The sequence below is a fragment of the Crinia signifera genome, chromosome 4 (genome assembly GCF_055691185.1).
Source record: "Crinia signifera chromosome 4, ASM5569118v1, whole genome shotgun sequence".
Lineage (NCBI taxonomy): Eukaryota > Metazoa > Chordata > Amphibia > Anura > Myobatrachidae > Crinia > Crinia signifera.
In genome coordinates this window covers 170,737,458-170,758,881 of record NC_139220.1, presented here as the reverse complement: position 1 = coordinate 170,758,881, position 21,424 = coordinate 170,737,458, and the positions used below count along the sequence as shown (strand labels likewise).

At 41.0% G+C, this 21,424-nt stretch overlaps 1 protein-coding gene across 1 annotated transcript in view; it reads right to left on the bottom strand.

Annotated features, from left to right (window-relative positions):
* Positions 1 to 327: 327 nt before the first annotated feature.
* Positions 328 to 21,424, bottom strand: part of LOC146074626 (chloride anion exchanger-like) — a 71,154-nt gene continuing 50,057 nt past the window's right edge. The window contains exons 14-20 of the mRNA XM_083182950.1: positions 19,596 to 19,688; positions 19,416 to 19,511; positions 17,227 to 17,463; positions 8,102 to 8,156; positions 6,738 to 6,883; positions 4,790 to 4,858; positions 328 to 3,637 (exon numbers count right to left, since the gene is read on the bottom strand). Coding sequence (XP_083039076.1) covers positions 3,614 to 3,637; positions 4,790 to 4,858; positions 6,738 to 6,883; positions 8,102 to 8,156; positions 17,227 to 17,463; positions 19,416 to 19,511; positions 19,596 to 19,688 — 720 coding nt within the window. The 3' untranslated portion in view covers positions 328 to 3,613. The remainder of the gene's footprint in view (positions 3,638 to 4,789; positions 4,859 to 6,737; positions 6,884 to 8,101; positions 8,157 to 17,226; positions 17,464 to 19,415; positions 19,512 to 19,595; positions 19,689 to 21,424) is intronic.

The following is a 21,424-nucleotide window of genomic DNA, read 5'->3' as shown; positions in this document are numbered from 1 at the left end:
AGTAGAGGTGCTGGTAAGATGGGTAGCAGAGTAAGGGGGGTATTCAATCTTCGGGTCACGGCAGACGAGCTTGCTCGCCTGCCGTGACCCAGTCCCGTTCTCGGTCAGCTCGACCGAGAACATGCAGGCGGGATTCAATGTCCCGCCTGCAGCGGGACGAGAAGGGGGCGTGGCCGCGAGTTGCGGCCGGGAAGTGACGAGATGCAGCCGGCAGCTCGTCACTTCCCGGCTGTTCTCGGCAGAACGAGCCCGACAGCTAGAGATGTCGGGCTCGTTCTGCCAGGAAACCCTGTTCAATGCTGTCGGGGAAGACAGCATTGAATAGGCCCGTGGGGGAGATGCTCGACGGCGATTGAATATCCCTCTTAATGTGGACAGAGATGAGGTTAGACATGTAAGAAATGGTGGAGTGGTTTAAAGCTAGTGAAGCAGGTTGCAAAAGTGGGAGGCAAATGATGATCATGGAATGGGGAAAACAGTAAGTTTGGTCTTGGCCACATTAAACTTCAAGAAGTGCTGGAACATTCAGGTGGAGATGGCAGACAGACAGTTGGGGATACAAGCAGGGCCGTATTAAGCCTTCTGGGGGCCTTGGGTCACTTTAGACAAGGGGGCCCCCTCCCACTTGTCATTACTGGCCGCAAACTACATGGGAGAATATTACACTGTCAAAACACAGAGTAAAGGCAATATAAACTTGGTCAATCTGTAACTGCAAGAGGGGGGATTAATATAAACATAAATATATAAAAAATACCACATGAAAAGCCTGTGTCCCTCTGTACCTTACTCTGTAGGAGCCCTGACAGGCTCAGAGCTGCCTCTAATTAAAAACCCTCCCATGAGGCTGCTGCTGCTGCTGTCCTCCATGGGTAGCATATGATGAGCTCTACCAAGCAGAGCTCAGCACAAACCTCTCAGCCTCCTATGCAAAGTCTCATGGGACTTAGTCAACTCCCAGTAATGCACTGCACACTTGTTCAGTCAGTGTGCCTCAGCTCCCAATGCTCAGCACCATTAATCGGTGTCACATTGGCAGATAGGCAAAGCTTCAGCCCTATCCCACCGCCATGCACAAAACCTTTAGCTGAAAAAAAAAAGAGAGGTACAAGAGAGGATGGAGGGGATAAACTGGGGACTGGAGGTAGATTTGAGTGTAATCAGCATATAGTTGAAGTTAAGGGCAAATGAGCTGTTTAGATTCTTAAGAGAAAATGTGTACATGAAGAAGAGAGGACTGGGAACAGGATCTTGAGGCATACTTATGTGTAGAGGAGGTGTGGAGAAGGAGAAGATAAAAGCAAAAATTGACTGAATGCTGATGCAGGGCTTGGACTATCATAGGATACAGTATTGGAGGCCTATGGCATCGTTTTGACCTTGAGTTAACACAGATGTTTAATTTTCTGTTTAATGTATATTTACTCCAAACTAACAAACTATTTTTATAAATATTTCCTTGCCTGGGCAAAACATTAGCCATGCTAGCTATAAATAAGTAGTTATATGGAATGTGCCTGTTGCTTACATATAGTTGAGACCATGTTGTTAACTATACCATTTTTGATTGAAATGCAAGTCATGTAGGAATGGGTGACAACACTGAGACATGATACAGACAGTTGTTCCTAGTGAATGCAGGTTCAGTATGATTCCCCGACAGTCAAAATACTGACCTCCATTGGCTGACGGTCAAAATACAGAAATGTTCAAAATGCCAACTTTCATTAGGACACTAAAGTGGTGACATTTAAAATGTCGACAGGTTGAAAAGTCAACATGATTTTTGTAATAATTTTCTTGGTATCTGTGTCGACATGGAGACTGCATATGTGTACTGCATCACCTCGTATGGGTCACTGCACTCCCCATGCTTCGGGCACTCTCAGCACACTATTATTATTATTATTAATAATAACAGTTTCTTATATAGCGCACACATCCCGTAGCTCTTCACAGAGGATATTTGAACATTCACATCAGTCCCTGCCCCAGGGTAGCTTTCAGTCTGTATTCCCTATAACATGTACATACACACACACACACACACACACACACACACACACACACAGTCACTCTTGGGTTAATTTTGTTGAAAGCCAATGAACCTACCAGTATATTTTTGGAATGTAGGAGGAAATCGGAGTACACACAGTTAGTGCCATGGTGGGAATCGAACCTATGACCTCAGCACTGTGAGGCTGTAATGCTAACCATTACATAGTCCATGCTGCCCCAACTCTATGCCCACCTGGATGGTGAAGTAAGTCGGTCGACTTTTAGATCAGTTGACTTTTTAAACATTGACTTTCGCCATAGTGAACGTTGGCATTTTTAAACGAGTCAGTATTTTGACCGTCGGTCAGTAGTGGTGGGTATTTGGATTGCTGGTATTTTGACTGTCTATAAATTGACTGCATCCTGTGAATGCATATACTGTAGTGCCTCTTCATAATTATTGACTGGTTCAGCCCACAGAATGAGGCGTGCACTGTGATAAGCATTCACAGATATTAACATAATCTGACAGATATACTGGCCACCTTATGAATTGTTTTTAAAATGTAGAACTGCAAAATGATATATACATCCTGTATCACATACACCTATTGTTGCCAAATATCCATCATTTCAAGGTATTATTTCTCAGTTTAAAAGATTGAATTAAATAGTTTTATACCTGTCCAGTCAGTCATTAGAGATAACCACTTTCTTTACCTTGTCCTACTGATTGTTTGGTGTGGAAATGTTGTAAATAAGCAAATACAATCTAATATTCTTTCCAACTCAGCTCAGGTAGGACAGATTGGTGTAGTGTATATTTGTGCACAAAATGGGTCTGATTCAGAGGAGCATGTTAACTGCACGCATTGCCAACATAACCAAGTGATTATTTGCTTCTGTGCTTGTGCAAATTATTTTCAAAACCGCTATGGTATTTATTACTCCAGGTGTGCACATAAATGTGCTGTTGTGTAAGGTGCTCTTGGTATTCTGGTATACAATCTGTGTTTCTGCATGGTGACTAAGAAGTGGCCTGGCCTCACAGGCCATGTTCAGACGGAGGCACGTAAGGCTGTCGAAAGTGTCGATGTTGTGCAAGAGACTGCGCCTCAGGTGACATAACACCGTGCATAGGCAGTGGAAGTAGTAGTCTCGAAACTTGCACATTCTGGCGCACACTGGGACTGAAGGGATGGCGGAAACTAGCACTGTGGCTGTGGTAACAGATGCTAGAGCAGGAGCAGCTGATCCACCTATGAATCAAGCCTATACAGTAGGTGTACCAAAAAAGGAGGTGTGTTTTATGAATGTACTTTCCTTCCTGTAGTCAGGAAACAGGAATACAGCCTTACATCATAGACACATACACTTCATAGCTAGTCTTCTACACAGTGAGGAATTTATGAAATACCTAATCTCAGATAAAAAATACATTATAATGACCTGTTAATAATGCTCATTAGCTCATCCCCTGATATCATTTACAAAATCCAATCTGAGTGTTTTCAGACAAACTATTAATATCCAAAGTGTATTGTATCTGCCATTCATGCAAAGCATTCCAATGTAAAATACTCCAAGCATATCTTCATATAACTTGCTCAGGTGGTTACAGCCGAGACCCACTGATCGCCTGTAAAAGAGAAATAAAGAACAATAACTATCTACGTTCAAATAATGGTATTCTAAGTCCACAATATTTATTATATACAGAAGTCACTCTTTCTATACTCACAAAGAGCAAACATACATAAGTACAGCACTGTTATTGTTACTACAGGTGAAAGCTAATTGGTGATTGGTTTCTGTAGGTTGCTACTTGCTTCTTGTTAGCATGTGTTACCTGGCAAATTATATTGTGGCAATTGTGACCTTGTGGTGCCCATCTTCCATGAGCAGTGCGGTAGCTCTTGGCTTATGATATTACAATCCCTAGTAAGCTGTGACTCACCTTATAACAAAAAATGATTTTTGCATTATTCTTATATGATCATCCATGTAATGAACAGTGAGTTTTTAATTTTAAAAAATGAGAAAAAAGTGACTCATTTCATATAAAAAGTGCTGATCGATGATGGGTTTTCAGACAAATTCAGGTGGCAATAAAAATATTAAGAAATGTGTCCAGAGCGCTAGGGATTGTTTGTTATGTGTAATGTACACCAACAGCCACTACGGTCGGGGGTTGGCCACTGTAACTGTTACAATAATGTGTTATTTTATTAATTGTTTCTTTGTGTACACCTGAGCGCCTTACGGTACTACATATTCTTTTCTGCCATTAAAAATATACAGGCTGTTATCACTGCTCATTTGTAATGTCTAGTCTCTTTCTAACTGGTTACTTGGTAATGCACATAAAAAGGTGCGCTACCTGCTCCATAGACAGCCATTTACACAAGGGCATAACTTCCATAGGTGCAAGGGGTGCAGCTACTATGGGGCGAGAGCTGAAGGGGGCCCATATTTACAGTCTAAGTTGTATGTGCTATATACATATTATTGTTATATTATATATACCATCAGGTGCTAAATAGGGGTTCCTTACAAACTTTTGCTATGGGGCCTACGAATGTCTAGTTACACCTTTGCATGTACATTTTGGGATAGGATTCAGGTAGTTAGGCACATGTAGTATATACACTGCTGACACAAGGGTATGTTCTAAGTTTTTATTTTGCTGTAACAAATGGACCATAGATGGATAAACTAGCAATAATACATAAGTGTATGCAATTTTTCTAACTAAAGAATAAATCCACATATAACAAATGTTAAAACTCACATATGTATTGCCTTTGATGCTCAAATTTGTATCTATGTTTCCATCAAACTTTGTCTCTTTCACTTGCTCCTAAAATAAAAAGGAGTGACATTAATCTTACACTTACATCGTTATGTTTACTAATACACTAGCGCTAGAGAAAACTGCACTCACTGCTGTATTGCTTGAGCAATGATGACCCTTGGTTGGTCATGTTTCTCTGGTTTCATTATTGCTGACACTAAGGGGTACATTTACTAAAACTTTTAAAAATGAAAAGAGGTGAGGTTGCCCATCTATTGCATCCTGGAAAGTAATGACAGAATCTGGGTATTTGCTATTTCATTTTTAGATGTCCTGCTAATGACCTCTGAATATTGGATTTCTTGCTTTGTACTATGGACGACCATTTATAATATCCCACAGGAATAACACTAGCACTCACACAGAAAGTCATTTTATTGACCTTCTCTTCACTCGTTCTTACTACCATCTTTCCGCTGATATTAAGGGGGGTATTCAATCTGGGGGTCACTGCTTGCTCGACAGCCCTGACCCTGTCCCGTTCTCGGTCTGCTCAACTGAGAACACGCAAGTGGGATTCAATGTCCTGCCTGCAGCGGGACGAGAAGGAGGCGTGGCCGCGATTTGCGGCCGGGAAGAGGCAAGCTGCAGCTGACAGCTTGTCACTTCCCGGCCGTTCTCGGCAGAACGAGCCCGACAGCTTGTGATGCCGGGCTCGTTCTGCAGAGCTCCCCTGTTCAATGCTGTTAGGGAAGACAGCATTGAGTAGGGCCCGGCGGCCATCTCCCCCTCAGGAGATGGTCACCGGTGATTGAATAGCCCCCTAAAGGGATTATAAGGCTGTCAGATCTGTCACTAGGAACTGCAAGAAATCAACTTTCACTTTTTAGGTTACCATTACTATAAGGGGATGGGGATTTATGCATGTGGAATTTTCTACCTAGTGTTTCAGTACCGCCACTATTGTCTTGTCTTGTATTGAAATGCAAACTGTTCACCTATACAATCCTCTCTCCCAGCCGGTGGCTGACAGTGAACTTTACCACCCATCAATTGACTCCATCCTTTTTCCTTCTCATCTACACAAGCCTTTAGCTACTGACATGGTCAATTTTCTTACCCACATTTTCAATTTTATTCTGTTTTCTGGTTTTGTTGTCTCTAATTTAAAGCATCCTCCTATTTCACCTTCTGCCTGGTATCTAATCTGCCGTTATCCATTAAACTCGCTGAAGCGCTTACATATTTAGATTTCATGTGGAGATTGCAGCCAGAGTACACTCATGCATGTGCCTATTCTGGCCAAGTGCTACGCTGAGCTCTCAGGTGATACTTTAGGAGCTGTATAACATAGCAGCAACATTATGTAAAAGTGTAATCATAACGTGAGAAGTCCATCCCCTTGATGACAGAGCCACCCTTGTAGAAACATAGAAACATAGAATTTGACAGCAGATAAGAACCACTTGGCCCATCTAGTCTGCCCCTTTTTTAAACATGTTACCTCAAACCATATTTCATCCTTATTTCTTTGTAAGGCTATCAATATACCTATCCCAAGCATGAATGTATGCCTATTCCATATATACCCTGTGTATCTTATAGAATGGTTTTATTTACAATGGACAAAGTGCATCTAGAAATGCTCTGTACCTCACTGCTAATTGACTGACCCAATATCCCCAGCTCAGATCTGATGGAAAAAGCAGGCCATTTATCAGTATAGAAATAACCTTGTTGCCTATGGTATAGCAAAAAAAGCCACTTAAAATGCTTCTTATTTAAGCTTGGTACAATTTGGCATCTTGAGCAGAACTTGTCCTTCATTTAGGAGTATACTCACACAGCCACTGTAGTTACTGCCCCACAATGCTTTGACTACAGAACCACACATACAGATTACTTGGCACTGAATCACATTAGCAATGAAAGTGCAGAAGATTACCTGTGCTTCTTTTAATTTAGCTAGACTATCCAAATTCTTCTTTTCAAGTATATATAACACAGCATCATGGATGGTCAGGAAAATCGCTGCGGTTGTAACGTCATCATCAAAGAATCCACATCTGTTAAGTTTATCCAAAACATTATCTGTAAAGTGTAAACAGAAACTTTGAATTAAAATGTATATCAGTTAGTGTCGAATTAGAGAACATAAAGTTGTATTCCTTCATTTATATACATCTGGATTCTTCTGTGAGAGATTTGCAAAATACCAGCTAAAACTCCCAGCGTCGCTCACATTTTATACATGTTATATAAATTCAAATAAGAAATGTGTAAAAAAAGATTATACAGTATTTCATATATAAGGTAAACATTACAGGTTATTATGAGTGCACCCGACTCACACTATACTTGCCCCGAGACCTGTACTGTACTGCCATGACCCAGCACCCCACTCACACTTTACTACTGCCACAACCCTGCACCCCACTCACACTATACTAGTGCTGTTACAGATGTCCCCAGTAGTGCTTTTAGCAAAAAAAAAAACTTTCTGAAATGTATGGTTTTCGGAATTATTTGGATGATGGATACTCAACCTGTATAAGGAATAGATATGTGTGGATTTCACTAACATACTTCTCAGCATCACATACTGGCCCTTATTCAGATCTGATCGCAGTTAAAATGTGTTGTCAAAATGGGCAAAACCATGGCCCTTATTCAGATCTGATTGTAGTACAAATGTGTTTGGAAAATGACCAAAACCATGTGCACTGCAGGTGGGGCAGATGTAACATGTGCAGAGAGAGTTACATTTGGGTGGGGTGTGTTGAAACTGAAATCTAAATTGCAGTGTAAAAATAATGCCAGTATTTACCCTGCACAGGAACAAAACACTCACCCAAATCTAACTCTCTCTGCACACGTTACATCTGCCCCACCTTCAGTGCACATGGTTTTGCCCATTTTCCAAACAAATTTGTACTGCGATCAGATTTGAATAAGGGCCCATGTGCACTGCAGGTGGAGCAGATGTAACATGTAACATGTGCAGATAGAGAGTTAGATTTGTGTGAGTTAGTTTGTTTCTGAGCAGGGTAAATACTGGCTGCATTATTTTTACACTGCAATTTAGATTTCAGTTTCAACACACCCCACCCAAATGTAACTCTCTCTACCCATTTTACATCTGCCCCACCTGTAGTTCACATGGTTTTGTCCACTTTGAGAACAAATTTGTACTGCAATCAGATCTGAATAAGGGTCACTATCCACCTCTAATCTGTTATAGTGTATCCTTAACTCATTTCTTAAGCCATAAAACCTCAATTAAAAGTTTTGTAGAGTATTGGCACTTACTGTCTATTCCGGCAATGTATACATCAACATCAACTTTAATAAATTCTTTCATAATCTAAAAATAAATATATATAAAAAAAAGTTAAAACAATGAATCCTTCTAATTTACAAATAAACAAACAGTAGTTACATAGTTACATAGTAGGTAAGGCTGAAAAAAGACTTGCGTCCATCTAGTTCAACCTGGTATAGATATACATTGCTGATTTGGTAGGTTCTGGTATTTTACAGACAAATTATATTTCTTATTTGTACCCATGGATGTTTTTCTCCAGTAAATGTTTGTCCAACTTTGCCTTGAACGCATTTAATGAGCCAGCCGTTACCACCTCTCTGGGAAGAGAGTTCCAGAGTTTGACTGTTCTGACCGTAAAGAAATTCTTTCTACTAGCTGAATGAAATCTTTTTTCATCTAATCTATACTCATGCCCTCGCGTCCTAGATTCCTTTCTAGTAGAAAATAGGGTGTGTGACAGTTCCTTATATTGGCCCTTGATATACTTGTACATGTTGAGCATGTCCCCCCTTAAACGTCTCTTTTCTAATGTAAATAGTCCCAAAAAGCTTAAATTCTCCATTCCCCTAATAAGTTTTGTTGCTCGCCTTTGGACTTTTTCTAATTCTATGATGTCCTTTTTATAGTGTGGGGCCCAGAACTGTACTTACATTTCATTTTTATACTGTATTTTGTTTGTTTAAGAATGACAAGGTATACATTATAACCGTGAGATATATTTACTACAATGCTATAATGGCCAGTATAACATTTAAGCAAAAAAAGGAAAATAAAAAATACATATGGTGACAAGAAAAGTGACAAACTCAGCAGCATTTTTTTTTTATTTCAATATCAAATTGACACTTATTTAAAATAAGTTGTAGGTATCCAACATTTCAGCCTACCACACAAATGCACTGATTCAGAGTTCAGGGGAAATTAAATTACCTGCTGTATATTACAGCAGATGGAAAAGGGCGGTAGTCTCATGCCTTATCGCTCATGGCTATTCCATTGCACACCCTTTTTCATCTGAGATCCTTGTTAACATAACATCAACATTAATTGTTAACTGACGTCAACACGCTGGTTATCAAGGTTTTTGTTTGTTTCCATTCAGAATCCCTAATAAGTGCTGCTGGTAGATGCTAATTGAATAGCCCTGAGGTATAAATATACTAATTGTACAGTATATTACTTCTAATTGAATTTCTCACATAAATGTTGATGCACGATATGCAGAATGTAATGTATATTTATCATATAGCTCCTTAAAATTTATTAAAATATGCAGGTGTGGCTGATATATTTAGATTTGGGTGAGTTATTTTGTTTCTGTGCAGGGTAAATACTGGCTGCTTTATTTTTACAATGCAATTTAGATTTTAATGTGAACACACCCCACCCAAAGCTAACTCTCTCTGCACATCTTACATCAGCTCCACCTTCAGGGTAACCATTCGATGGGTCGACAATGTCTGGGTCGGCAGTCAATAGGTCACATTTTTTCTGTGTCAACCATTTCCATGTCGATCCTTGCTCGTGTCCATATTTTGTCAATGATGATCTAAACCATGTTGACCTTTTTCATGTGTTGACCTACTGCCTGTCGACCAATAGTGATCGACCTAATAATTCACACCCCACGTGCAGTGCAACATGGTTTTCCCAGTTGTGTTGCTTTTTTGCTTTGCTAACAAAGCTGAATTAGGCCCATAGTTTACCCCAGTGGTTCCCAAACTGTGGGGTTTATTTACTAAGATGGGGTTCTATTGAAGATGGGATTTTGCTTTTTAGCACCTTCTAGAAGATGATAGAATCTGACTGGTTGCCCGTAGCAACATTCAATCTTCAATAGAACTCCCATCTTACTAAATACACCCCTGTGTGTCTAGACACACGGGGGGTCTGCAAGACTCTCACAGGGCTGTCTTGTAGGGGTAGGGTCCCTGACAGATCACATTATTTATGGTTAAAGTGATAGGTAAAACCAGTGCTTTTGGCTGACAATCATAACCACATAGCTGACCCTAAGGTTAGGAGCAATTTACTTAATTAAGTATTTGTTTCAAATTTTATAAATAAAAAAAATGCTGACACGCTATGGTGCTGGGATTCCTCAAGGTTTGGGAACCACTGGTTTAACCCCATGAAAGCTACAGAGCAAAAATGCTTCTCACATTAAAGCTTTCCAAAATTATATATAATGTCTTTGTCAGTACAGGTCGAGTATCCCGTATCCGAATATCCGTTATCCGAATTATTCCGAAATACGGACATTCCAGAAAGTGAAAAAAAAAATTTTTTTTGCTAAAAACTCACTGGGGACATTTGTAACAGCACTACTGAGGACATGATATGTAACTGCCACTATATATGTACAAGACAATGATTGCTTGGCATTCAAATTCAGTGCTGAGATAGTACACACATTTTGTTTCACGTTTTGAAACCTTGTTTTTTGAACAATTAAAATATATTTGTGTGTATTTTATGTGGTAATAAAATATATTTGTGTGTATATTATGTGTTTATACAGCATAAATGCAAGATACTTCAAAATACATCATTGAAATATTAAAATATTCCGAAATACGGAATAATCCGTTATCCAAAATTCCCCTGGTCCCGAGCATTTTGGATAAGGGATACTCAACCTGTAACTTGCATCTTAAATGTTCCATTTATTGCAGCTTTAAGTATATAGTAGAGGGCTGAACACTACCATATGGGAGTATATACTCTTATGAAATAGTAATTCCCAGTACATTTTTTTAATTAAATATTATGGGGCCAATAACTAGTGTATTTTTTTCCTATTTACCATGTAATCCCCTGAAGGGTTAAATTAGGAATCCATGTAACATATGAAAACTGGCACGTAGACTGTCGTTACTATGGTTACGTTGCAAGGTCATTGGAAGCCTAGTGTGTGCCTTATCTCTCTATACGGAGTTTCTATTTCCCCCTTTTGCTTGGTTTCGGTATGCAGCGTGCTCGCGCATAAATGCCCTTATAATAGAAACCCCCCCTTGCTACTCATTTCTTTGTGTGTAATATCTTGTATGCCCCCTGTTTAATCTGCCCAGCAACTGTTAAACGAGCCAATAACAAAGTAACACACATTTGTCCACACCCATGTATCATGTCTTTTTAAGAAGCTGTTAACCCCCTAATAAAGCAGAATGAATCTTAACCTACTACTGTGTGTTTCGTGTGGAGTTTAAGTTTCATTTCTCACGGGTACCTAAGGGGCCATCACATCGAGGAGACAAAGACATTTATCCTTACAATTTGGGGGCCAGTCCGGGGTCCAGACGATCGTCCCCTGATCTGTAAGATAGAGAATTACTTGTCTGTCTTTTCCGCTAAGGGATTGCGACCATCTACTGGATCTGAACTCACTCCGTGTTTCGGGAACACGTGACAAGGTAATATTTAAGTCCGGGACTTAATATTACGTAATTGTATGTAAGGAAATTTATGACGCCATAAAACAGGTATCAGGGATACCAAGGACCAGGGGTCCACGTCATAAAACAGGTATCAGGGATACCAAGGACCAGGGGTCCACGTAAAGGTAATTCAAGTCCGGGACTTGAGATTACGTAGTTGATTAAACAGGTATCAGGGATACCGCAATTGAACCAGGGGTTCATAGAGAAAGCCTCCTCGATTTGATCGCCTAAATTTATGTATGTACATGTTTGTCTGTTAATGTTGCAACTGTGTATTTGTTTAAACACTCAGTAGACGGGTGGTAAGTGCACGTACGCTGAAGTGTTCTGTCTGTCTTATATACAATTGTACTGTATATTTTGTATTAAGGATACTCAGTGAACGGGTGGTAAGTGTACGGCCACTGAATGTCATTGTTGTTTAGAGCGATTCTAAGTAGATTTGCAAATTGATTTGGCTACTGAATGTCATTGTTGTTTAAAGTGATTCTAAGTAGATTTGCAAATTGATTTGGCTACTGAATGTCATTGTTGTTTAAAGTGATTCTAAGTAGATTTGCGACTTGACTTGTGACAGATATTATTGTGACTATATTGACTGACGGTCTGTTATATTATGGGATCACATTAGAGTAAAGAAACAGAATATTCCCCGCTTTTACCAGGAGAGACATGTAAAGAATATGTTGCCCGTGTCTCCCCCACAAATTACTATTTTATTAACCCTTGGGTAGACAATTTAGCGGGATGGATAGGATAATTAAAAATTGTCCCAAAACCAATGATAACACCAATAGGATGCATAACATATTTAAAGAAAGCATGCAAAGGACGCAGCTTTACCCAAGAAGGCATAGATGCTATGTGGGATCAACTTGCTGCACATATGAATGAAGTGTTTAAAGCACGCTCATCTCTCCCCATAGCTGTAAGTGTAAACAGAAAGTGTCAGAAACAGTGACAAATTTCTGGAAGAGATTCAAGAAGTGCTGGACCGAGGAAGCAGGTCTGCCGCTTCTGCATAATGATAATTTACTTGTTTCTACTTTCATTAATAATCTGCTGCCGATATATATATCCTCGCTGTGAAGCAGAGTGTTTCAACTTGGACCTCTGATACAGTGAAGGATTTTGAAAAACATTTGTATGAAAAGGAAGCAGCAGGTTGTTTTGAAGTTAAAAGAAACACTGTCACACCATCACATACTCCGTTCACACGCTTCCAAAATCAAAACAATCCTAGGAGACAGAATAAACCATTCCGTCCTCCTAGAGACAGACTACCTCAGAGGGCTCCTGCGGGACCCCCACCCAACAGGCAGACAAGCTGCTATAACTGTGAAAGGGATAGCCATTGGGCTAGAGACTGTCCGTTCCCTTCAAACAAACCCCGACAGGTCAGTAACCCCATGCAGCCCAGCCAACCCAGACCTAGAGACAACCCCAGAATTCAGATTGACTGGCAGGGACAGACCTTAAAGGGCCATGACATGGGAAAACATGAATTTACTGTAATACCTGACTGCCCAATCAATTTGCTAGGCAGAGATCTTCTCTCTGTGCTAGAAATCACAATCAGTCCATCAGAAGCAGGAAAAGGAATTGATGTTTCATCACCACACTTGCTCATGACTGACAGTTCTGACTCAAACACAGAATTAGACACTGTAAATCCTCAGATATGGTCAACAGGACCTCAGAGCAATAAACCAATTAATTGTTCCCATTGCACCCATTGTACCCGATGTAAACTCACTCATCTCAGCCATCCCTGTAGATGCCGCCTATTTCTCAGTAACCGATTAAAAAAAATGCATTTTTTAGCATACCTGTGGACACCCAGACACAACTGTTATTTGCATTTTCTTTTGAGGCCAGCAGTTAACATGATGCAGACTGCCACAGGAGTATATTGACTCCCCTGTTGTGTACAGCATCGTGCTCCAAGCCACATTAACCCCCTGGCACCCCCCCTATGGTTTAGTCCTGCTACAGTATGCAGATGATCTGCTTATCTGTAGTTCAACAAAGGAGGCATGCCGAGAGGATGGTATATCACTGTTAAACTGGCTCTGTGAATGTGGGCACAAAGTGTCAAAAAAAACAAAAATGCAATGGTGCAAAAAGAATGTTGATTATTTAGGTTTTGTCTTGAAAAAGGGAGAAAGGAAAGTCAGTCCACAACGCATTCAGTCTGTACTGGGTCTGGTCCGCCCAAACACTATTATTGCAGACAGTGGATTTCTGACTGTTCCTACTATGATAACATTTTGAGACAGCCACACTCAATGACAAACCTAAACAGATACAATGGTCACAAGAAATGTTAAATGCATATGAAAGCCTTAAATGTATGTTGATGAAAAGTCCGGCATTGACCCTCCCAAACTATGTACAACCATTTCATTTATATGCAAGGGACAAAATGTAAAACCATGGCGGGTGTGCTGACACAAGAACATGGAGGTAAGCTGCGCCCCGTGGCATTCTTTTCCAAAGTGATGCCGGTGTCGGTCCAAGGTATGCCTGCCTGTCTTCGGGCACTGGCGGCCTGTGCAATGGTAGCTGAGATGGCAACCACACTCACCCTAGGCCACCCAACTGTCCTTCACCCAACCCATGATGTCATGACAATTCTTAAAGGGCTACACACACAACATGTCAGCCCAGCGTCTTAGTGGATATGAGGTACTGCTGTTAGGAAGCCCCTCACTCACCATTAAGTATGCAAACGCATCCTCAGGCCCCGCACCCACTCTAAATGCACTTTTAGGACTAAAGGGCCCCCAGGATGACATTCCTGACGATCATGACTGTTCTGCATCAATAGAGTCAGAGACCTCCCCTAGACTTAACATTTCCCCTGTACCAATACCAGGTTCTGACCATGTATTTGTGGATGGTTCTTGTAGTAGACCCAATGACTCGACATATCAGGCAGGCTACGCAGTGGTACGCCTCCCAAATGACATTTTAGAAGCGAGACCCATCCCATATCAATCAGCACAAGCTGCAGAACTCATAGCGCTCACAAGAGCTTGCCAAATGTAGAAAGATAAACCTGATCACTGAACTACAAAGCTCAGCATCACAAAAAGACTTGGATGACTGGTTATTTCCAATATTGCAGAAAAATCCTATAACAGGATTGATCTGCAAAGAGGGGAGACCATGCATACCACAATCAAGCGCCCCATTGTTCATTGCTCACTACCATGGGGTAGGACACCATAGCAAAAACACCACAGCTATGCTTTTAAACAAAGATTTTTACATCACAGATGCGAAGAATTTGGTAGACCAATATGTAAGTAGATGCATTATTTGTCTACGCAACAATCCCAACAATCCAATGAAAGCAAAGCATCAACACCTGGAGTACCCAACTACTCCTTTCACACATTTGCAAATTGATTTTACACACAAACCTAACAAAGGTACAAAACAGGAGTATGCCCTAGTCATAGTAGATATGTTTTCCAGATGGCCAGAGGCATTTCCCACAAAAGCAGAAGATGCAAAAACAGTTGCACGCATACTAACACAAGAATTCATCCCTAGATGGGGATGCCCGCTCCAAATAGATAGCGACAAAGGCACTGCCTTGACAGCAAAAATCACACAAGCTTTAGTGAAAGCACTGCAAATAGATTGGAAATTTCACATTCCTTATCATCCCCAAAGTTCAGGAATTGTGGAAAGGATGAATAGGACTTTAAAGGACAAACTTAGGAAAGCAACAGGAGGAACATTTAATAAATGGAAACAAACCCTCCCCATAGTCCTAGCAGAAATTAGAATGACCCCCCAACAGACTCTGGGTTATTCACCTTTTGAAATACTAATAGGAAGACTTTTCCCCACACCCTGGGCTAAGAAACCAATGATAGTCCAGGAGGGAGACCTAGAACAAATTAGAGAAGAGTATGTTAGGTCCCTCATCACCAGACTTAGTGAAATTGAACATGGTGTTATTTGTAAAAATCCTTCTAATCCACAGGAACCAAGACACCCTTTCCAGGTCGGAGACAAGGTCGTTGTGAAGGTACTCCCTAGGAACAAAGGTCCAGGAGATTTCACCCACGGTCCAGAGACAGAGATCGTAGCAGTAACCAGGACGGCTGTCCTAACTGAAGAAGGCCCGACGTGGATACACGCATCCAGAGTGAAGAAAGTCCCGAGTAACGTCCCGGATAGAGAACAGATCGAGGAAGGGGTACTAACGGGAGTAGACAACGCTGACCCCCTACAGGACGAGGTACTAACGGAGGCAGACAGCCTTGACCTCCAACTGAGGGAAGCAGCGGAACCCACTGAAGAGAATGAAGCACCAGATATGGATTTCCATCTTCTCATTGATATTTATTGAAGTAATACCACCCTTTAGGCCCAATGTTGACATTACTAAAGAAAAGAGGAACACCTTTAGCGAGTTTTGATCCACATGTATATATTGATGCAATTGGTGTCCCAAGAGGGGTCCCAGATGAATTCAAGGCCAGAGACCAAGTTGCGGCCGGCTTTGAATCCATCATACCCACAATCACAGCAAGCAAGAATGTTGCTTGGATTAATTACATTTACTACAACCAGCAGAGATTTGTAAATGATACAAAAGATGATTTAAAAGGCATTGCAGAACAATTAGAAGCCACATCACAAATGACATTTCAAAATCGTATGGCTCTAGATATGATATTAGCAGAGAAAGGAGGAGCTTGTGTTTATATAGGAAAAGTTGAAGGATGTTGTACATATATCCCTGACAACACAGGCCCCAATGGTAAAGTTACTCTAGCTATTAAAAAACTGGAGAATTTATCAATAGAATTGAAGAAGAATTCAAGCATCGATAACCCATGGAGCCAATGGTTTGGATGGTTTGAAAATTGGAAGCAGGCCCTTGTTCAATTAGCAATCCATATATTGATTATTCTTACAATTATCTGTATTGTTATTTTTTGTATTATACCATGTTGTAGGAAGCTTGCTACCAAAGGTATTGAGAACACCCTTATGTATGAATCTATTGCCCCTGCACACGCAAATTCCCCTGAAGGCTACAAGCAATATCTTGCTAAAGCACAGAAATAAGGAGTTTAATAAGAAGAATCATATCATCTAAATTCATGATTCTAAGAGGGGATTGAAGGGTTAAAATTAGGAATCCATGTAACATATGAAAACTGGCACGTAGACTGTCGTTACTATGGTTACGTTGCAAGGTCATTGGAAGCCTAGTGTGTGCCTTATCTCTCTATACGGAGTTTCTACTTCCCCCTTTTGCTTGGTTTCGGTATGCAGCGTGCTCGCGCATAAATGCCCTTATAATAGAATCCCCCCCTTGCTACTCATTTCTTTGTGTGTAATATCTTGTATGCCCCCTGTTTAATCTGCCCAGCAACTGTTAAACGAGCCAATAACAAAGTAACACACATTTGTCCACACCCATGTATCATGTCTTTTTAAGAAGCTGTTACCCCTAATAAAGCAGAATGAATCTTAACCTACTACTGTGTGTTTCGTGTGGAGTTTAAGTTTCATTTCTCACGGGTACCTAAGGGGCCATCACATCGAGGAGACAAAGACATTTATCCTTACATCCCCGTACATATATTTATGTGTATAAAAAATATACACACATTGTCATTATACTTAATATTACATACCGCTTTTAGGCCTTTCATTCCAGACATATCTAAGAAAGACACTGCTCCGAAATCGATGATTAAACTGTGGAGATCTATTTTTGGAACTACAATATTATTAGGTAGATCCGCATTCCAGTCTATGGCAATAGGCAGGTCAGCCATGTTTAATGGTTGGTCCAGCTCTTCAATCCTGTTATTGTCCAGTTCTTCATAATCAGACTCATCGGGGGTATACGATGTACAAATCATGCCTTTCTGCAATATATCTATTGTTATCAAGTGAAATACAGTACTAATACCAGACTGCTTTCTGGGTACATTGTTGTTTTCTAAAAAAACAGTAGTGTACAGTGTATTGTTATGCAATTTTACCTCCTGTACTAGTTAACAATAACAACTGATAATACTGGAACACAAGAGGGTTTGTTTATCCACCATGCACTTACATTAAAAAAAATTCTCGGTACTTGTTTCCTAGAACGGCCACAACGATTTAGATCGTTGTGGTCGTAAGATAAAAAATCGGATCGATCGCATCGCATGCGATTTGGTCGCATACGATGCGACCGATCCGATCTGCCGATTTTTCACCCGATTTTTTTTTTTTTTACACCAGATTTGTTTAAATTGCCCCCCCAAATGTTAATAAGTGTGCTAGACCCCACGATAGACGTGAACCCGAAGCGTGGCGAGCGCAGCGAGCCCGCGAGGGGCGGCGGTGCGCGTCCTCCGACCTTTTCATTCCCCTACTATCCACTAGGGCGTGGAGTGAGAATATAATAGTGTGGCGAGCGCAGCGAGCCACCGAGCCCGAAGCGTGGCGAGCGCAGCGAGCCCCGCGAGGGGACGCGTCTAACTTCACAGGTATACGCGTCCCCTCGCGGGGCTCGCTGCGCTCGCCACGCTTCGGGCTCGGTGGCTCGCTGCGCTCGCCACACTATTATATTCTCACTCCACGCCCTAGTGGATAGTAGGGGAATGAAAAGGTCGGAGGACGCGCACCGCCGCCCCTCGCGGGCTCGCTGCGCTCGCCACGCTTCGGGTTCACGTCTATCGTGGGGTCATGGCGGGCACATAAAAAATGTGAAATGGGTCATATTGGCCCATTTCACCTTTTTTATCATTTTTCCCTATGTGAGATGGACTTAATCAAGTCCATCTCATCTTGTGCCATTATAATGGCACAAGACCGACCGATTTCAATGTTAAAAGATTTTTTAACATTGAAGTCTATGGAAAAATCGGGTCAATCGGTCGGTCGCATCGCGGCCGATTTTAATTGGTCGCGACCGACCGATTGACCCGATTTCTGTCAATCAAAGTGAAAAAATTGTAAAAAATCGGCCACATCGTGAGGATCGTGTCCCTTAATTAAGAGCCACGATCACTCACGATTGTGGCCGTTCTAGGAAACAAGTACCAAATTCTCTGCTAAAATATTGGTTATTGGAGCTTTATGCCACCTTTAAGATGGAGAATCTTTTACAAGATTGGCTTACTGACTTTCAGAGCCCTACATAACCACGACCCAAGGTACCTGGTGCAGCTTCTGTTTCATTACTGCCTTGCTCAATTACCGCATCTGTAGATGATGGACTTTAAGCAGTACCTAGAATATCCCTGAATTCATCTAGGGGATCAAGCTTATACAGCTCTAAAACACTCTTCTCCACACAGTGCAAAAGGCTCCCACTCTAGAATATTTCATAAACAGACTTAAGACTCTTTTGCAGATGTGAAAGTAAGGGGGTACGTCATGGTAAGGTGTGAGTCGAGAGTCGCTAGAGTAATGGGGGAAGCCTGGGCTCTGTACTCTGCTCTCCTGTCAGTGTCAGTGGTGGAAAATGAGGCTGGCCTAGCACTACAGGCGTGAGTCAGCACTAAAAGAGACATTAAGCAATGACACTACATTATTCGGCAGCACTACTAGGGGGCGTTATGAAGCAGCGCTTCAGTTGGTAGTATGTAGAAAGAAAGAATGCTGTCATCTTTTCCCTGCAGATAACAGCCCATATACCCGCAGAAGATGTCTGCACTCTCTTGAGCTTAATATTTCTAGGACTTATCTGTCACCTTCTCTCAGCTCTGTAGTCAGGTATATTATTGTTACTGCTACATGTCTTTTCTCTGCTTTTTGGTTATAACCTCTTCTCTGAATAAGACCTTGTACACTAGGATGTTTGTTCACTAATATGTGTAATACTGACCGGTGTAAGTTGAAGTTCCCCTTTACTCAAGAGCTTTTTTATTTTTCTTAAAGCCTTGTTGCGCTTTCGTAGCACCCTCAATGGGCTAAACCCTGCCTGCAATAGATAAATATATATATAAAATTACAAACTTTTTATTCCAGGTAGTATAAATAAATATAGATAGATACCATAACTTACAGCAGCAACAATTTTATCCCTAAAAAAATCAATGTTGGCAAAAAATATTGGTGAAGGACATCTGAAAATCTTGATACCTTGATGCTCATAAATCTGCAAAAGACAAGCAGGAGAATTCAGTGAGATACACAGCTTCATCTATGACCAGCACTGGCGTAAAGAGGAAACAACAGACTCTATTCTGATATCAGTATGCGGTAAAGCACATTGGATTGTGCATATGTTGTTGCTTTTTGATAACATGTATAGTATGCAGCTGGGGTACAACCAGATCTTTGCGGGGCCCATAGCAACATATTGAAGGGGCATCTGTCCCAATGCTTACTGAGAGACTCCTGTCCACAACAGTTATACATTTTTTGCCCCATAACAGTGCCCAAGTTATTTTCTAGAACCATAGTAGTGCCCTAGTTTATTTTATGAATCACAATTATGCCCTAGTTTACATGATGTCACATAGTAAGACTACCAGTACACATTATGCCACATAGTATGCCCAATTCACATTATGACATAGAGGTAAATTTATGAAGATGGGAGATCTATTGAAGATAGTCCATAGAAACCAATCAGATTCTGTCTATTATCTTCTAGAAGGTGCTAAATAAATAAGAAGCAGAATCTGATTGGTTGCTATGGGAAACACCCCATCTTGAATAGAACTCCTATCTTTGTTAATTACCCCGTGGTGTCTCTGACTAATTTTATGCCACATTGCAGTGCCCACTGTTCATATTGTAAGCATTAGAGTGCCCTATGGTTCAAATCATGCCATGTTACAGTGCCACAGTTCATATTATGCCACACTATAGTGCCTACATTTTCATTTCTACCACATTAAAGTGCCCCAGTGGTACCAGACAGGAGCCATCCTGTCCTCTATTGCAGATTTTAGCAGGGTTCCTGAGATATAGTAGAGCCACTTAACTACAGGTACGCTGCTGAGCTCCATTGCAATAGCAGTGGTCACACTTGGATCCTGCTGTGAACCACACAGGTGCTGCTGTACATGCAGGTGTCCCTTCAGGGCTTGGAGCCCAGTGGCTGGAACCTCCATTGCCTCTGGGAGTTATGCCCCTGCTACACACCCCTCTCACTAAAAATGTAATATCTTATCTCAGGGTAAACAATTGATCAGACCAAATTGCTTAGCAGGCATCTCTGGGAAATTGGTACAGTATGCAACTTTATAACCTGGATCCAGGCCCCCCTAATTCTCTGGGTCCCATACAAATAGCACCCATTGTACCCACTATAGCTACACCCATGGTGTAAAGCATTTTTCTAATCATGCAGCCTTTTAATAGTGGCATTGCTGCTGATGGACATACAGAAGGACTAGTCATTATTATTAGTGCTGCTGCTGCTCAGTAGTTACATTACCCTTAGTGCTAATACCCATCATGTATTATTAATGATAGGCATAGTAAATATTTATTACTATTAGTACCTGTGCCCAGTGCCCATCCATAGTTACATTACTATTAGTACTGTTCCTTATCGGAGTGCTATAACTCTGTGCTGCTGCTCATTGCTGATGACTTACCCAGCTGGGGTATGTTACCAATATATTACTGGTCATGCAAAATACCATGGATAGTATGACCTATCTAATAGCACTGTTAATACTGTTGTATATTATTATTTGCATGATACTAATGAAAGTAATGTAAATGTGAGCAATTGGCACAAAGACAGCTGCGCCCAGTGGAAAGTACTGCTAGTGTCCTGATACATTAACTACTCAGAATCCATTAGATCAGATATGACAGTGATACTCTATGAAACACAAATAAGTAGCACAATTTACTCATTGTTGTAAATTACAT